Below are 14,228 nucleotides of genomic sequence, written 5' to 3'. Positions count from 1 at the left end.
TGGTGCTCGATAAATCAACCAATACGAAGGATTTTGTACATCATACTTGAAGATAAGCATTTATTTCAGCGTATCAACTGTAATGTTGTATTATTATGCATGGGCGCTACCTAATGCATTGGTTCTCTTTGTTTTTCGTAACGGGTCGCCAACAATCTGTGAGAACGTCTTCCTATTCACGCATGTGAATGTTTACTGGCCTGCCTTTTGGCCGGACCTAACAATCTGCCTATAGCAAGGTCTAAATAGGTAGGTCCAGCCTGCCGTCCAGAAAGCAAGGTCCGGTCGGCCAGCTTGACTTAGCTATCTGGCCGGACTTTTTTTTTTAACTAGGCAAGTCAGTTAAGAACACATTCTTATTTACAATGACATCCTATCTGTCTGGCATTTGAGCTATAGTCCAACTCCAGATGGCGTAGTAGCCAACTCCACCAGGGGTATGGTCTATCCATGGGCACTGTTCAGATGGAGCTCCCTGGACTCTGTGTTGCTGCAAGTTGGTCAACACCCATGACTTTCATGAGGTACTACATACCTAATGTTATGTCCACACCATCCGTGGGGTCTGTGGTTCTGAGCATGCCGAGAACCTTGTACATACTTATCAACCGTCAGTGAAATGGATGTTCTGTACAGAGGCCTTCCACTCTTGGTGAAGCATCATGTTTTAAGTTCAAAGCTTTCAGCTTGCATGTGTATTTAGTTGTATACCACAGTTGAAATGCTGTTACCCTGTTAGGGACTCATCTGGACTAAGATAAATGGTAAATTGTCCCACTCTGTTGTCCAAAAGACCTCTTTGGTACAGCCTCTCCCATAGGCTGTTTGGCAACCTTTTAGAAAATGAAAGAGAACATTGGATTACCTTGGTTCTGATTAAAGTAACGGGTGGCCAAGCTTTCATGGCGTTCCTCCCACCTCAATTGAAGTAATAGTAAGTCACGCCACACCACCTTTTCATAGTGACAGGTCATGTGGGTACAGTAAAGGTGTGGCGTGACTGTATACATCTTTATCTCAATCACATTGGGTGACAGGAAGGATTTCACATGACTTGTTTGGCAACCCGTTACTCTACTCAGAAAACCAAGGTAATCCAAAGTTCTCTTTCATTTTCGTAAAAGGTTGCCAAACAGCCTATGGGAGGGGCTGTACCAAATAGGTCATTCAGACAACAGTGGGAAATTTCAAGGCACATTCTGGAAGACTAGTAAATGTGTGTAAACTAATTGTAGTAAATATGCATACCATTTTGTATTGACAAATGTTTTTATCATCATGGATGCATTTACAAATGTTAGAGAACAACGCTGCATCAGCATGAAGGCAAGTGGGGTTAATAACATTATGGTTTCACTAGTATATACCATTAACCACATCTACCAAATGAAAGCTAGTGAGAAAATACTGTAAGTTAAGGCCACTGTGAGATGAGTCAAAGTTGCCACATGATAAAGCCTTACACACATTACGATACATTTAGTATCATGTCAAACAGTAATTATGATGACAAAATAATGTCAAGACAATTCAATTCTATACACATCATGATGTACATGTCAAACTTAAACAAACCTGTCTCTAGTCAACAATCAGCATGAATGCTCAGCCATACAGTGCATACTGCAAAAGGGCAATACATGGTTCATAACCTGGACATGGCTGTTGTGGTCCTTCAGTCATAGATAGAGGAAGTACCAATTGTTGTACAATCAGTGTGGTATTATTGATATAAATAGTATCCAAACAATTTAAGTTTCACAAATAAAGTGGAGTCCCATCAAGGGCTTGTTGTACAACACAGACATGGAAGACACTAGACTCATGCTTTGAATAAAACAATGAAGATTAGCAATAAAGGACAGCAGCACAAAGTTTTTGGACTTTAAATGGGCATCTGATATTCTGGTTGTCATACTGTATTTATTTTTAACACTTCAACCCTCTTTAGTGGACAAAACATGTAACCTAGTAAAAGGCAGCTTTTGGACAAGTCATATGTCAATTTCTTTCCCATTTCTTAAAAGCTGATAAACATGTCATGAGAGTAAGAGTCAAAAGCTCATGAGCACATCTCGCTCCCGTACACTGGTGTAGAATTGCTTCCCAAATACAAAGGAGTGCAGTCCAGCCCTTTGCTTTTCAGCCAACGCCATGATGATATTCAGGTCGCCTTCCACCATCAGGTCGAGGTCGGTCTTCAAGCTGCGCAAGGATCGGAAAGGCTTCTTTCCCTTTTGCCTGTGGGTGAGGAATTCAAACTGTTATCAAAAGTTGTACTACATGGTGTGCTGCTGTGCTGTGGCAAAAGTCATTAAAACCAATTACATCTGCTTCCATGGTGAGAGGTAACTCACGTCTCATCTTCAATGTATTTGAGTAGTGTGAGCGCCTTCCTGTGAAGGATCAGCAAGAACTGGGCCAAGTAAGTACTTCGCAGATTGAGACCTGGCTTCAGCATGAACACCTGGGAACAAAACAGAATTAACTAATACAGTTGGCCCTGATAAGCCATTAACGGCTGACAAATGACAACATTTTTCAAACCACAAATATTGTTGCTTACTTTGTGCCGGTGTCTTACCTCATCTATAAATGACTTTACCAGGGTGTCTTTATGCATAACGTCCTGAAAAACATTTCTGAGAAAAGAGTGGAGCTTTTAGTGGTCAAAAAACAGAATAACATCCATATTTCTTTCATTCATGTAAATGTAAACAAGACAAATACAAATTTGATACATTTCAAATAAATCAAGCAATGAGTTATGCAGCAAAATAAACATAGCCAATTCCAATCTAATTGGAAGAACAGAACAGGAGAGAAGAGAGCATACAGGTCGGGGGTGAAGGACTCGTCAGTGTGGATGCCGGTGTCAGTGTCGGGGGCGATGTCCTCTTCGCTGGCCACCTTCCAGAGCACGCTGAGCTCTGAGCGCATGTAGCGCCGCTGAATGTGTGTGTGCTCATGGCAGGGCGGCATCTGCTTCACCGTGTTGATGTCCACGTCGATGTGCGTGGTCGGGTAGGGTGAGTACAGCACCTGGCGGAAGGGCAAGACAAAACTGCCCATGGAGTCCTGGGTGGGAGAGTAATGAGGGGGGATCACAATGCCAAAGTGGCAGTCTGTTGTAAAGATATGAGCATTTGTTCATTTTTTGAGGCCTTGGTTTGAATAAAGACTTCATTTGCATTACATTTACATGCACTTACAATGGGTTAATATTGATGTGAGTAAAACAAGGCTTTAATGTATCTCTCATTGAACAGAAGCTCATTATTAGTTTATTATTTGAAACAGGTGTGTTAGTGCTGGGCTGGCACACCCAGTAGGAAAACTGTAATTTAGAGTGGCGTTGTGGGGTACCTTGAGGAGGCCTTGTACAAACAGTCCTGTGTCATACTTGAAAGTAGAGTCAGCTTTACAGAACCGAGAGCACTTCCTCTCAGCAGGGGTGAGGAAGAGGCACAGCGTGAGCACTACCTAGAGCGCAAGAAAACATATGAATATCAATGTGGAATACCTCTCAACAACATCCGCATTTCCGAGAGGGAGAGCGGATTTGGAGGTGTGTGTGAACCAGTATTGTGGGATTTTGTATGCTGTATTATTTTAGATGCACAATAACATATGCAGTCACATCTGTGTGTAGAACATTTATGTTGATACAGCTAGTGTGTGGATGAGTGTGAATACATATGCTGATACATCAGCCAGTGAATGCATGTGCTTAGCACAGAGTATTGGCAGCCTGTCAGTACCTTGTTGACTTTGTCTGGGTTGCTTCCGACCACCATGGAGCAGCCACAAGTTTGGAGATGAGAACTGACTGCCCTGGGAGACGGAGGCAAATTTCATTTGGTGTATTATTTATTAATGACAAGGATGAGGGATGGTCACTTGATATTAATTTAGTATAATGAGAACATGAGCAAGATTAAAATGTGTCCGTGTGTGTATGTGTGTGTGTGTGCTTGTATTACTATCCTTGTGGGTACGAGAAATCCCCAAAAGTCCAGGGACATTTCCCAGATTCTCACAAATACAAAGGCTATTTTAGGTTTGGGGGTTAGGTTAAGGGTTACATTCAGGTTAGGAGGTTTAGGGGTTAAGGATTTTGAATGGAAATAAATGTTAGGTCCCCACAAAGATAGTAAAATATTTGCTGTGTGTGTCTGTCATTCAATATCGGTCTCTAAATATCCAAATGAGAGGATTAATCAAATACATCTCATGACACAAAAGTGTTTCCTGACTACTGCAAGAACACTCAAAAGCTGAGTAAATAAATTGTGACTTGCAGTGCATTTGTCATCTCCACAGGCAGCTAAGATAATTGTTTCGACAGATCTGTCAGGGGTGCATAACTGCACTCCACTGATAACTATGACCTAATCACAAATATAGTGTGCAAGGTAAGCAATGTGTACCCAATGGACCAACCCAGCTTGGACAAAAAAGGAGAGGAAAGGTGCTAAACTGAGGGAGAGTGAAACATTCTTCAACCCTGTGACTATCCCAGAAAATAAAACCACAGGAGCACTCAAAGTTGTTTCTTGATAGTGGGCAAGTAAGATTACTCATCATTTTTGCTTAAATATGGTGAAATAATAGTTTTGGCCACTGCAAAAATACCAGGTAGACAACTCGCAAGCAGATGCTTCCAATTTTCATAATTACATTTCTATACCAGGTAGGCGTAGGACTGAATCCCAGACAAAGTTTCCTAAAAGTGTTTACTTGTGCAGGAAATCTTCATGATAGCCGTCTCCGATGTCATCGTCATTTAGGATGGTGTCCTTGATCTAGCAATCAGGGAACAAACACGATTCTTGGTGAAATAATCAACACGAAGGACAAGATACTTAAAAAAAAAAATTATACCTACTATAGTGAGACATACAGTAAATTAAAGTGGAATAGTGAGTTAACAATTTGTCTCATTGATGAACATCAAAATGTTAATTCAAGCTTCAGTCGAGCCTCAGTGGTTAGAACTTTTCTCACATAGATGAATGATGTGGAGGCTTTGAAGTTTTAGTTTCCTTTTCAACGTTATTTTGGGGGTGTGTAACGAAAGCCGTGTGAGACTTAACAAATCAGTGAAACTAGTTCGATGTCAGTCTTGGATGTAATAATGTGACAATAGTGATAAGTCTCCTTCTCGTGGACTTAACTGTTTAAGATAAGTTCCTACATAAATGGGTATGCATAGTTCTAGTGTAGTATTTGCAAAGTACTGTTTTGCATGATGAAAGTGTTGCCCAATGTGCATGATCGCTTCAGATACTCACGTCTATGTCCTCTGGGACACTGTGTGTCTTCATGGATGACAGCAGCTCCATGATGGGGACAATCTCTGATGACAGCACAGAAATTATGTTGTAGCCCTGTACATCAATTACAAAAAAAGGCATGGCAGGCTTCATGATTCAGGTGTTAGTGCTGACTTACTTGATTTTAACCATTTCGCTCTTTGGGGAGCATAGATCATTCACGTACTGGGTTAGAACAAGAACATACATTTCCCTAGGAATGGATTGAGAAACACTGCCTTAAGGGTATGGCCTAGTGTGAGGCAGATTTGGAACATGGCGTCTGAATACTTGCCTTTTGCATCCAGATGCGTCCCTTGCGGATTATGTGTTTGAGCCGATCCACACAGACCATGTGCAAGGGCAGGTAGAAGGCCAGCTCTGTCTGCGGCAGGATGATGGACAGGGCACAGGTGTTCTTGTCACCCTTCAGCTCGCCGTCGAAGATGAGCGAGATGATGATGACACCCTTCTCAGCTAGGACGAAGAATTTGACATCCACGGCGCCGCACTCTGTGCTGCGCAGAATCTCCCCGTTCAGCGTGTGATTGGCCAGGAAGGTGACTTCGCCATCGCTCAGCAACAGTGGTTGCTCGCACCTGGGAGCCCAGATGTGACACACCCGCGGGCCCAGGATGTTGTCCCAGTAGGCAAAGGTGGCAGCGAAGATAGGGCATTCTCCTTCAACAGTCACCTCTGTCTTAGCCACTGTGGGCGACTGAGGTGGGTCTGAAGACATGTTACTGTAACTATTTACTGTTCCTGGGAGGGGGGGTCAAGAAGAAGACTAGACAGGAGGAACATAGTGTGACCAGGCCTAAGCCTGGTTGGTAGAATTATGCAGCTCTTTATTGTTCAACCTGTGTTATAGGAAGATAAAATAAACATGTTAGAATATAGTATCACCTATAATACTGCACTCTAGCACCTTCACAAATACAAATCAATCACCATCAAAAAACACTTTTGAAATCTATTTTGACGGTTTAGGGTTACTGTCTACAGCGTTCAAGGTTCATGTTTTTCAGGGGTTTAATAAATGTGAAACAAACGACGAACTACACATCCTGACATGCCGCATGTCTGAATACATTTTTCTGAGGTTTGACGGCAGTTGGCATCCAATACATGTTGCATTACCGCCACCTACTAGACTGGAGTATAACTCCCTTGTACTTCACTGAAGAAAAAAATAATAAAACAAATACCCTACCATCTAACACTACACTCAAATAAATACTCCTCTATTTAGTCCTACTTCAGGCCAACAGCCTGAAAGGATGGGACACCACCACTCAACACACCCTGTAACTCTGATATCAAAACTCGCACACACAAATACCTCTCTGCAGCTGCCACCACAACCTCTTATCTGCGGCTACGTTCCATCCTTGCAGTACAGTTGATAACCATTGCTATAAAAGCCAAAAATCCAATCTTACTGAAGCAAATATCACTTGTTGGTTCATCCCTCTGTATTGGTACAGATAGACTACTCACACCACTCCTCTCAGGATCCCTTGACTCATCATCTACCTTCTTCACTGCCTCAGCATGACAACTTCTGCATTACACTAACTTTGAAAACCTCAACCTGCCTCTCTAGCACTGGACATTTCTGATCCTCAGCCCCATGGGCACCCCTACAATTAACACAGACCACTACTTCCTCCAATGCTACACATTCCTTTGTCTTGTGCCCTTCTGCACACTTCTCACACCCAGGAACCTGCCTCCTACACACTGCTGCCAGATGCCCATAAGCTCGACACCTGTAACAACAATGTATTCGACACAAGAGGTCGTACAGGATAACTTATATCCTAACATCACTTTGTTGGGCAAATAATGATTTGTGATTCACTGCCCACGCTACCCGGCCTTCGTCGCACCAAACGAAGAGCATCACAAACACCGGGAATCTTCCCCTTCAGTTGGTCAGTAATCACTCCTTTCAATGGCGCCCTTTTCTTGAGAGCAAAACAATTCACATCTCTTGCCCCTTCGTTTAACATGGAGCGCTTGGTCCCTCTGACCAGCAGAAACACAAACAATTATCACAAGACCACTTCTGGTTACCCTCACCGATTCCACAGCACCCATGTCGGTTTTCACCCACCCTGAAACCACAAATGGATCAGCCAAAAGGCAAGAGTCAACTTTTTCCAAAAATGTCACTCCTACTGTCACCATCATCTTTATCCCGACCTTCGGTGCAAGCCTCGGGCTCCGAGAACTTCACCACACCCTCAATCATTTACATTTCTCACCCTGTTTACACTTTCTACCATTATTTTTTTAACAAACCATCTCCCTTTTTTAACAGACTCAAGCTCACTCTCGTATCCCTCTCTCTCTTAGACCTCCTCTGCATCCTCATTTCCCCCCACTCCACCTCCGTATTCCAAGTACAAGTCTCCTTGTGATAATACTACACTTCTACTGACATACATCTTCTTCTTGCCTTGTCAAGGGACGCCATTTAACCGGCTGCCACAATCAGTATGAACCCCTCGGGATGTAGAGCTCAACAGTGCATCCCACTTGTAGCAATTTCGTCATGTTCAATTATATCTACATTTGAAAGAGAGGAGTTACTCACCAAAGTCTCATCGTGTTTCAATTGTAGCCCCCATGAAGAGCCACAGAAGGTTTAGCGTTGAAAAAAACAACATAATAATCACTTCCTCATTTGTCAATACTACGTAATTTGCCGTGAGGGCACACTGCCCTCTGGCGAAATATTAAGGTATCTAAAAGAGATTATGTCATTTCCCCTGCAAAAAATAATAATAATACAAGCTAGGTGGTGATTCATATATCTTTCTGTTTATATTTACTTTTACTTGACTCTTGACTTGCACCTGCTTTACAAACAAACATTCTCACTTCATTCTCACACTGCATGAGCAACAGGTATCTGGGTTGCATTGAGAGGCAGGGAGGATTTTTTGTTGTTGAAGGAAGGTCAATGAATTATACCTTCAGCTAGGCCCATTTAAAATTAACTTTTTAATTCCCTTTTAGCCATGTAGGATAATCTTACCCTCACCAATCCATTAGGGGTGGAAATGTGCAACTGACCATATGTTTATATACGGTCTATGAACTGACCTTATATCACTGAGTGTCTAGGGTAGCAACTCATCCACTCCTCTTCCCAGGGCCTATTTGCCACCCTCTCCTTGTAACGAAGTACAGTACTCACTGTAGATCATCAACAATTTCTCTTAAAATGATTGGGATTGGATTACATCAAACAATATTGTATCATGGAATCCTTGGTTATGTTATGAAATTGTCAGATAAAAGTGTAAAAAGAGGCAGGCTGTGAAAATAAGCTGTTATAAGCACAAATCACATCAACTATTTTTTTTCAAGTGATGATAGGACATTTTACTCGAGAGGGTTCAACTGCCATATTTCAAAGAAGAAACTGTGGGTGCTGGGCACAATAATAACCCAGAGCCCTTTTACTCTCATTCCAAATGAGGCACACACACAATCATCTCTGTAATGGTTGGAAACAGAGAACTTCAAAGAATCCAGTCTCAGCTGGCTTAAATCCCTTTTTGACAGCTGCACTTCGACGCCATACTGAAAAACTAACAAGCCAATAAACTGTGGATTTTGGATAAGACTATCAGACTGACAATGATCAGAGAAAGACACAGAGCAGGCCATCTCTTAGGCATCACCTTGGGTTAGAGTATTTGAAAGACCAATAACAACACCCATGACTGGACAGATGATGAATAGTTGCATTTATTCTGTGCTTGTCACTATGTCTCAATTTGTATACCATTGGGAAATGTATTCCATTGCTAGCCTGAGCCACTGATCCCAGCATCTGTCTGATTTAGCCAGGGGGGTCTCCCATCCAAACACCGACTAGGCCCAGCTCTGCTTTAGCTTCAGGCAAAAAGACAGCCAGGGTGGTATGTCTGCTGTTGTGGAGGCTGCTGAGGGGAGGACAGCTCATAATAATGCCTGGAAAGGAGAGAATTGAATAGAATCAAACACATGGAAATCATGTGTTTGATGTGTTTGATACCATTTCACTTATTCCGCTGCAGCCATTACCACGAGCCCGTCATCCTCAATTAAGGTGCTACCAACCTCCTGTGGTCTGCTGTTGTATTCAATAAAAACCTCATCCCACACAGAAAAAACAATTTAATTGCTAACATTTGCCTAGGACTTGAGGTAATAGGAGTTTAACGCTAAAACTTTCCATTACTGATAACTGGTGCCTTACTTTTCCATTTAGTCAGTAATTGTGTTTCGCCCTCAAGGCCATGGTCATTCATTCTCACTAATTAGCCATGACCCCCTAAGCACCGCTATGACCTCTCCATCAGCTAAAGTGCTTGACTTCTGCCTCACTGCCTTGACCGTTGTCTGACATACAACCACTAACCAAAATGAAGGAATAGCTGTTTTGTGTCTTCAAAATATGCTCTAAGTCATAGGCCCTGGTATTGCAACCAAAATATACTGATTTCATAAAACTGAATACCTTTGTGTTTTAGCAACAGGAATCATGTATTGAAAAGGCTACACCAGCTCAAACAAGCATCAATAGAATGGAACTATTTAAAGCACACTTTTAAGATATATCTAAGGAGAATAAAAGACGGAATTAATCAGAACCTATCATCGTGGTTGTCTTCCTTTATGATTTAGTGTCTGCTGTAGGGGAAAGGGGTGGAAAGTCACACTAGCTAATTAATCATTCATACATTAAAATTGTAGACTGTCTAACTGCAGCAGATGTCAAATAAATTAATGAATTAATAATATATTGATATACAAATTAATAAATATGTTAATTTCGTACTCGTCTCCAGTCTCTCTCTCGCCATTTGTCCTTTTAAGTAAAATACACTGAGTGTACAAAATATTATGAACACATGCTCTTTCCATGACATAGACTGACCAGGTGAATAAAATAAAATAAAATAAAACTTTATTTGTCCCACGTGCCAAATTCAACAAGTGTAGACCTTACGGTGAAATGCTTACTTACAAGCCCTTAACCAACAGTGCATTTCAAGAAGAGTTAAGAAAATATTTACCAAATAAACTAAAGTAAAAAATAAATAAAAAGTAACACAATAAAATAACAATAACAAGGCTATATACAGGGGGCACCGGTACTGAGTCAGTGTGAGGGGGTACAGGTTAGTTGAGGTCATTTGTACATGTAGGTAGGGGTGAAGTGACTATGCATAGATAATAAACAGCGAGTAGCAGCAGTGTACAAAACAAATGGAGGGGGGGTGTCAATGTAAATAGTCCGGTGGCCAGTTGATTAATTGTTCAGCAGTCTTATGGCTTGGGGGTAGAAGCTGTTAAGGAGCCTTTTTGTCCTAGACTTGGCGCTCCGGTACCGCTTGCAGTGCGGTAGCAGAGAAAACAGTCTATGACTTGGATGATTGGAATCTCTGACAATTTTATGGCCTTTCCTCTGACACCGCCTATTATATAGGTCCTGGATGGCAGGAAGCTTGGCCCCGGTGATGTACTAGTCAGTACACACTACCCTCTGTAGCGCCTTATGGTCAGATGCCGAGCAGTTTCCATACCAGGCAGTGATGCAACCGGTCAGGATGCTCTCGATGGTGTAGCTGTATAACTTTTTGAGGATCTGAGGACCCATGACAAACCTTTCGAGTCTGCTGAGGCGGAAAAGGTTTTGTCAAGCCCTCTTCACAACAGTCTTGATGTGGTTGGACCATGATAGCTTGTTGGTGATGTGGACATCAAGGCACTTGAAACTCTCGATACGCTCCACTACAGCCCCGTCAATGTTAATGGGGGTTGTTTGGTCCACCTTTTCCTGTAGTCCACGATCAGCTCCTTTGTCTTGCTCACATTGAGGGAGAGGTTGTTGTCCTGGCACCACACTGCCAGTTCTCTGACCTCCCAGGGCCCTTAGCTTAGTGATAAGCTTCGTGGGCACTATGGTGTTGAATGCTGAGCTGTAGTAAATTAACAGCTTTTTTACATTGGTCTTACTTTTGTCCAGGTGGGAAAGGGCAGTGTGGATTGTGATTGAGATTGCCTCATCTGTGGATCTGTTGGGGCGGTATGCGAATTGGAGTGGGTCCATGGTATCTGGGAAGATGCTGTTGATGTGAGCCATGACCAGCCTTTCAAAGCACTTCATGGTTACCGACATCAGTGCTACAGGGAGGTAAATATTTAAGCAGGTTACCTTCGCTTCCTTGGGCACAGGGACTATGGTGGTCTGCTTTAAACATGTAGGTATTACAGACTTGGTCAGGGAGAGGTGGAAAATGTCAGTGAAGACACTTGCCAGTTGGATCGCGTGTGCTTTGAGTACACGTCCTGGTAATCCTTCTGGCCCCACGGCTTTGTGAATGTTGACCTGTTTAAAGGTCTTGCTCACATCGGCTACCGAGAGCGTTACCACACAGTCGTCCAGAACAGCTGGTGCTCTCGTGCATGTTTCAGTGTTGCTTGCCTCAAAGCGAGCATAAAATACATTTAGCTCGTCTGGTAGGCTTGCGTCACTGCCCTCAAACTCTGGGTTTCCCTTTGTAGTCCGTAATAGTTTTCGAGCCCTGCCACATCCGACGAGCATCAGAGCCGGTGTAGTAGGATTCAATCTTAATCCTGTATTGAAGCTTTGCTTGTTTGATGGTTTATTTGAGGGCATAGCGAGATTTCTTAAAAGCGTCCGGATTAGTGTCCCACTCCTTGAAAGTGGCAGCTCTAGCCTTTAGCACGATGCGGCTGTTGCCTGTAATCCATGGCTTCTGGTTGGGATGTGTACGTACGGTCACTGTGGGGATGATGTCAGCCATGCACTTATTGATGAACCAATGACTAAGGTGGTATACTCCTCAATGCCATTGGATGAATCCCGGAACATATTCCAGTCCGTGCTAGCAAAACAGTCCTGTAGCGTAGCATCCGAGTCATCTGACCATTTCCGTATTGAGCGAGTCACTGGTACTCCCTGCTTTAGTTTTTGCTTGTAAGCAGGAATCAGGAGGATAGAATTATGGTCAGATTTGCCAAATGGAGGGCAGAGGAGAGCTTTCTATGCATCTCTGTGTGTGGAGTAAAAGTGTCATTGTTTTTCTTTTGTCTGCACACGTGACATGCTGGTAAAAAATTTGGTATAAATTGATTTAAGTTTGCCTGCATTAAAGTCCTCGGCCACTAGGAGCGCCGCTTCTGGATGAGCATTTTCTTGTGTTTTATAGAGTTGGTTGAGTGCGGTCTTAGTGCCAGCATCGGTCTGTTGCTGTAAATAGATGACTATGAATAATATAGATGAGAACTCTCTTGGTAGATAGTGTGGTCTACAGCTTATCATAAGGTACTCTACCTCAGGTGAGCAATACCTTGAGACTTCTTTAAAATTAGACATTGCGCACCCGCTGTCATTGACAAATAGATACACACACCCACCCCTCGTCTTACCAGACGTAGCTTCTCTGTTCTGCCGGTGCATGGAAAATCCTGCCAGATCTATATTATCCGTGTCGTCGTTCAGCCACGACTCTGTGAAACATAAGATATTAGTTTTTAATGTCCCGTTGGTAGGATAATCTTAATCGTAGGTCATTAATTTAATTAATTTTCCAATGATTGCACATTAGCCAATAGAACGGATGGCAGTGGGAGTTTACTCGATCGCCTAAGAATTCTCAGAAGGCAGCCCAACCTCCGCCTCCTTTTTCGCCTTCTTTTCTTCAAGCAAATGACGGGGATTTGGGCCTGTTCCCGGGAAAGCAATATATCCTTCATGTCGGACTCGGTAAAGGAAAAAGCTTCTTCCAGTTCGAGGTGAGAATTCGCTGTTCTGATGTCCAGAAGTAATTTTCTGTCATAAGAGACGGTAGCAGCAACATTATGTACAAACTAAGTTAAAAAATAAGTTACAAACAACGCAAAAAACAAAATAGCACAGTTGGTTAGGAGCATGTAAAATGTCAGCCATCCTCTTCGGCGCCATCTTAACATAATCCAGGTGAAAGCCATTATCCCTGATTTATATAACTTGTTCACTTCAATCAGTGCAGATGAGGGGGAGGAGACATGTTAAAGAAGAATTTTTAAGCCATGAGACAATTGAGACATGGATTGTGTATGTGTGCCATTCAGAGGGTGAATGGGCAAGACAGATGTTTTAAGTGCCTTTGAACAGAGTATGGTAGTCGGTGCCAGGCGCACCTGTTGGTGTCAAGAACTGCAACGCTGCTGGGTTTTTCACACACAACAGTTTACTGTGTGTATCAAGAATGGTCCACCACCCAAAGGACATCCAGCCAACTTGACACAACTGTGGGAAGTCAACATGGGCCAGCATCGCTGTGGAACGCTTTGGACACCTTGTAGAGTCTATGCCCAAATTGAGGCTGAGGGCAAAAGGGGGGTTGGGGTGCAACTCAATATTAGGAAGGTTTTCTTAATGTTTTGTACCCTCAGTGTATATCCAATTGATCTAATAGCTATCGCACTATGATGCCTATCTAAATACGGCCCGTTGTTCAGTTGCCTACAGGATTGTGTTCTCACACAGCCAGGGCGTTTTCATCCCTAAGGTGATTGTAGTCCCCTGCAACACCATAGCTTTACGGCTAGCCCTACCATCCACAGGTAGCTAGTGGCACCTTAATTGGGGAGGACGGGCTCATAGTAATGGCTGGAACATTGATACCATTCCATTCATTATTAAGAATCGTCCTCCCCTCAGTAGCCTCCCGTGCTACCATCTCTACCTCTCTCTCTACCCCCCCCCCCCCCTCTCTCTCTGTCTCTCCTCTCTCTCAGTATTCATAGTGACACTCAATGGGGTCCTAAAGTCTCGGAGCCCAAGGTAATTAGTGAGGGGGAAATCATCCTGATTTAATGTGCTCAAGGAGTAAGAACCCG

At 42.9% G+C, this 14,228-nt stretch overlaps 1 protein-coding gene across 5 annotated transcripts; it reads right to left on the bottom strand.

The window, feature by feature from the left end:
* Nucleotides 1-1,245: 1,245 nt before the first annotated feature.
* LOC110497796 (guanine nucleotide exchange C9orf72) lies at nt 1,246-8,047 on the bottom strand. 5 transcript variants are annotated; one of them, XM_021574168.2, is made up of 10 exons: nt 7,918-8,047; nt 5,611-6,175; nt 5,295-5,390; nt 4,741-4,805; nt 3,762-3,834; nt 3,367-3,483; nt 2,837-3,078; nt 2,585-2,642; nt 2,329-2,467; nt 1,246-2,241 (listed from the first exon to the last, which is right to left on the bottom strand). In XM_021574168.2, the coding sequence occupies exons 2-9, from the start codon at nt 6,052-6,054 to the stop codon at nt 2,354-2,356; spliced, it is 1,209 nt and encodes a 402-aa protein (XP_021429843.1). In that variant the 5' UTR covers nt 6,055-6,175; nt 7,918-8,047; the 3' UTR covers nt 1,246-2,241; nt 2,329-2,353. The 5 variants fall into 5 exon arrangements, with proteins under 5 accessions (XP_021429843.1, XP_021429839.1, XP_021429840.1 ...); XM_021574164.2 differs by having other exon boundaries at nt 2,358-2,467; XM_021574165.2 differs by lacking the exon at nt 7,918-8,047 and adding an exon at nt 7,763-7,888 and having other exon boundaries at nt 2,358-2,467.
* Between the last annotated feature and the right edge of the window lie 6,181 nt (nt 8,048-14,228).

Source organism: Oncorhynchus mykiss, chromosome 19 (assembly GCF_013265735.2).
Source record: "Oncorhynchus mykiss isolate Arlee chromosome 19, USDA_OmykA_1.1, whole genome shotgun sequence".
Classification (NCBI taxonomy): domain Eukaryota; kingdom Metazoa; phylum Chordata; class Actinopteri; order Salmoniformes; family Salmonidae; genus Oncorhynchus; species Oncorhynchus mykiss.
The sequence above is the reverse complement of the archived record's forward strand: the minus strand, read 5'-3'. Positions and strand labels throughout refer to the sequence as shown.

What these genes read in the sequence shown, in the direction of transcription:
- LOC110497796 (XM_021574164.2), bottom strand. Translation starts at nt 6,054, where the DNA reads ATGTCTTCAGACCCACCTCAGTCGCCCACAGTGGCTAAGACAGAGGTG. An exon ending in TTGTACAAGGCCTCCTCAAG is followed by an intron (nt 3,079 to 3,366) that starts GTACCCCACAAC and finishes TCTCCCACCCAG; the next exon opens with GACTCCATGGGCAGTTTTGT. An exon ending in AAATACATTGAAGATGAGAC is followed by an intron (nt 2,242 to 2,357) that starts GTGAGTTACCTC and finishes CCTCACCCACAG; the next exon opens with GCAAAAGGGAAAGAAGCCTT.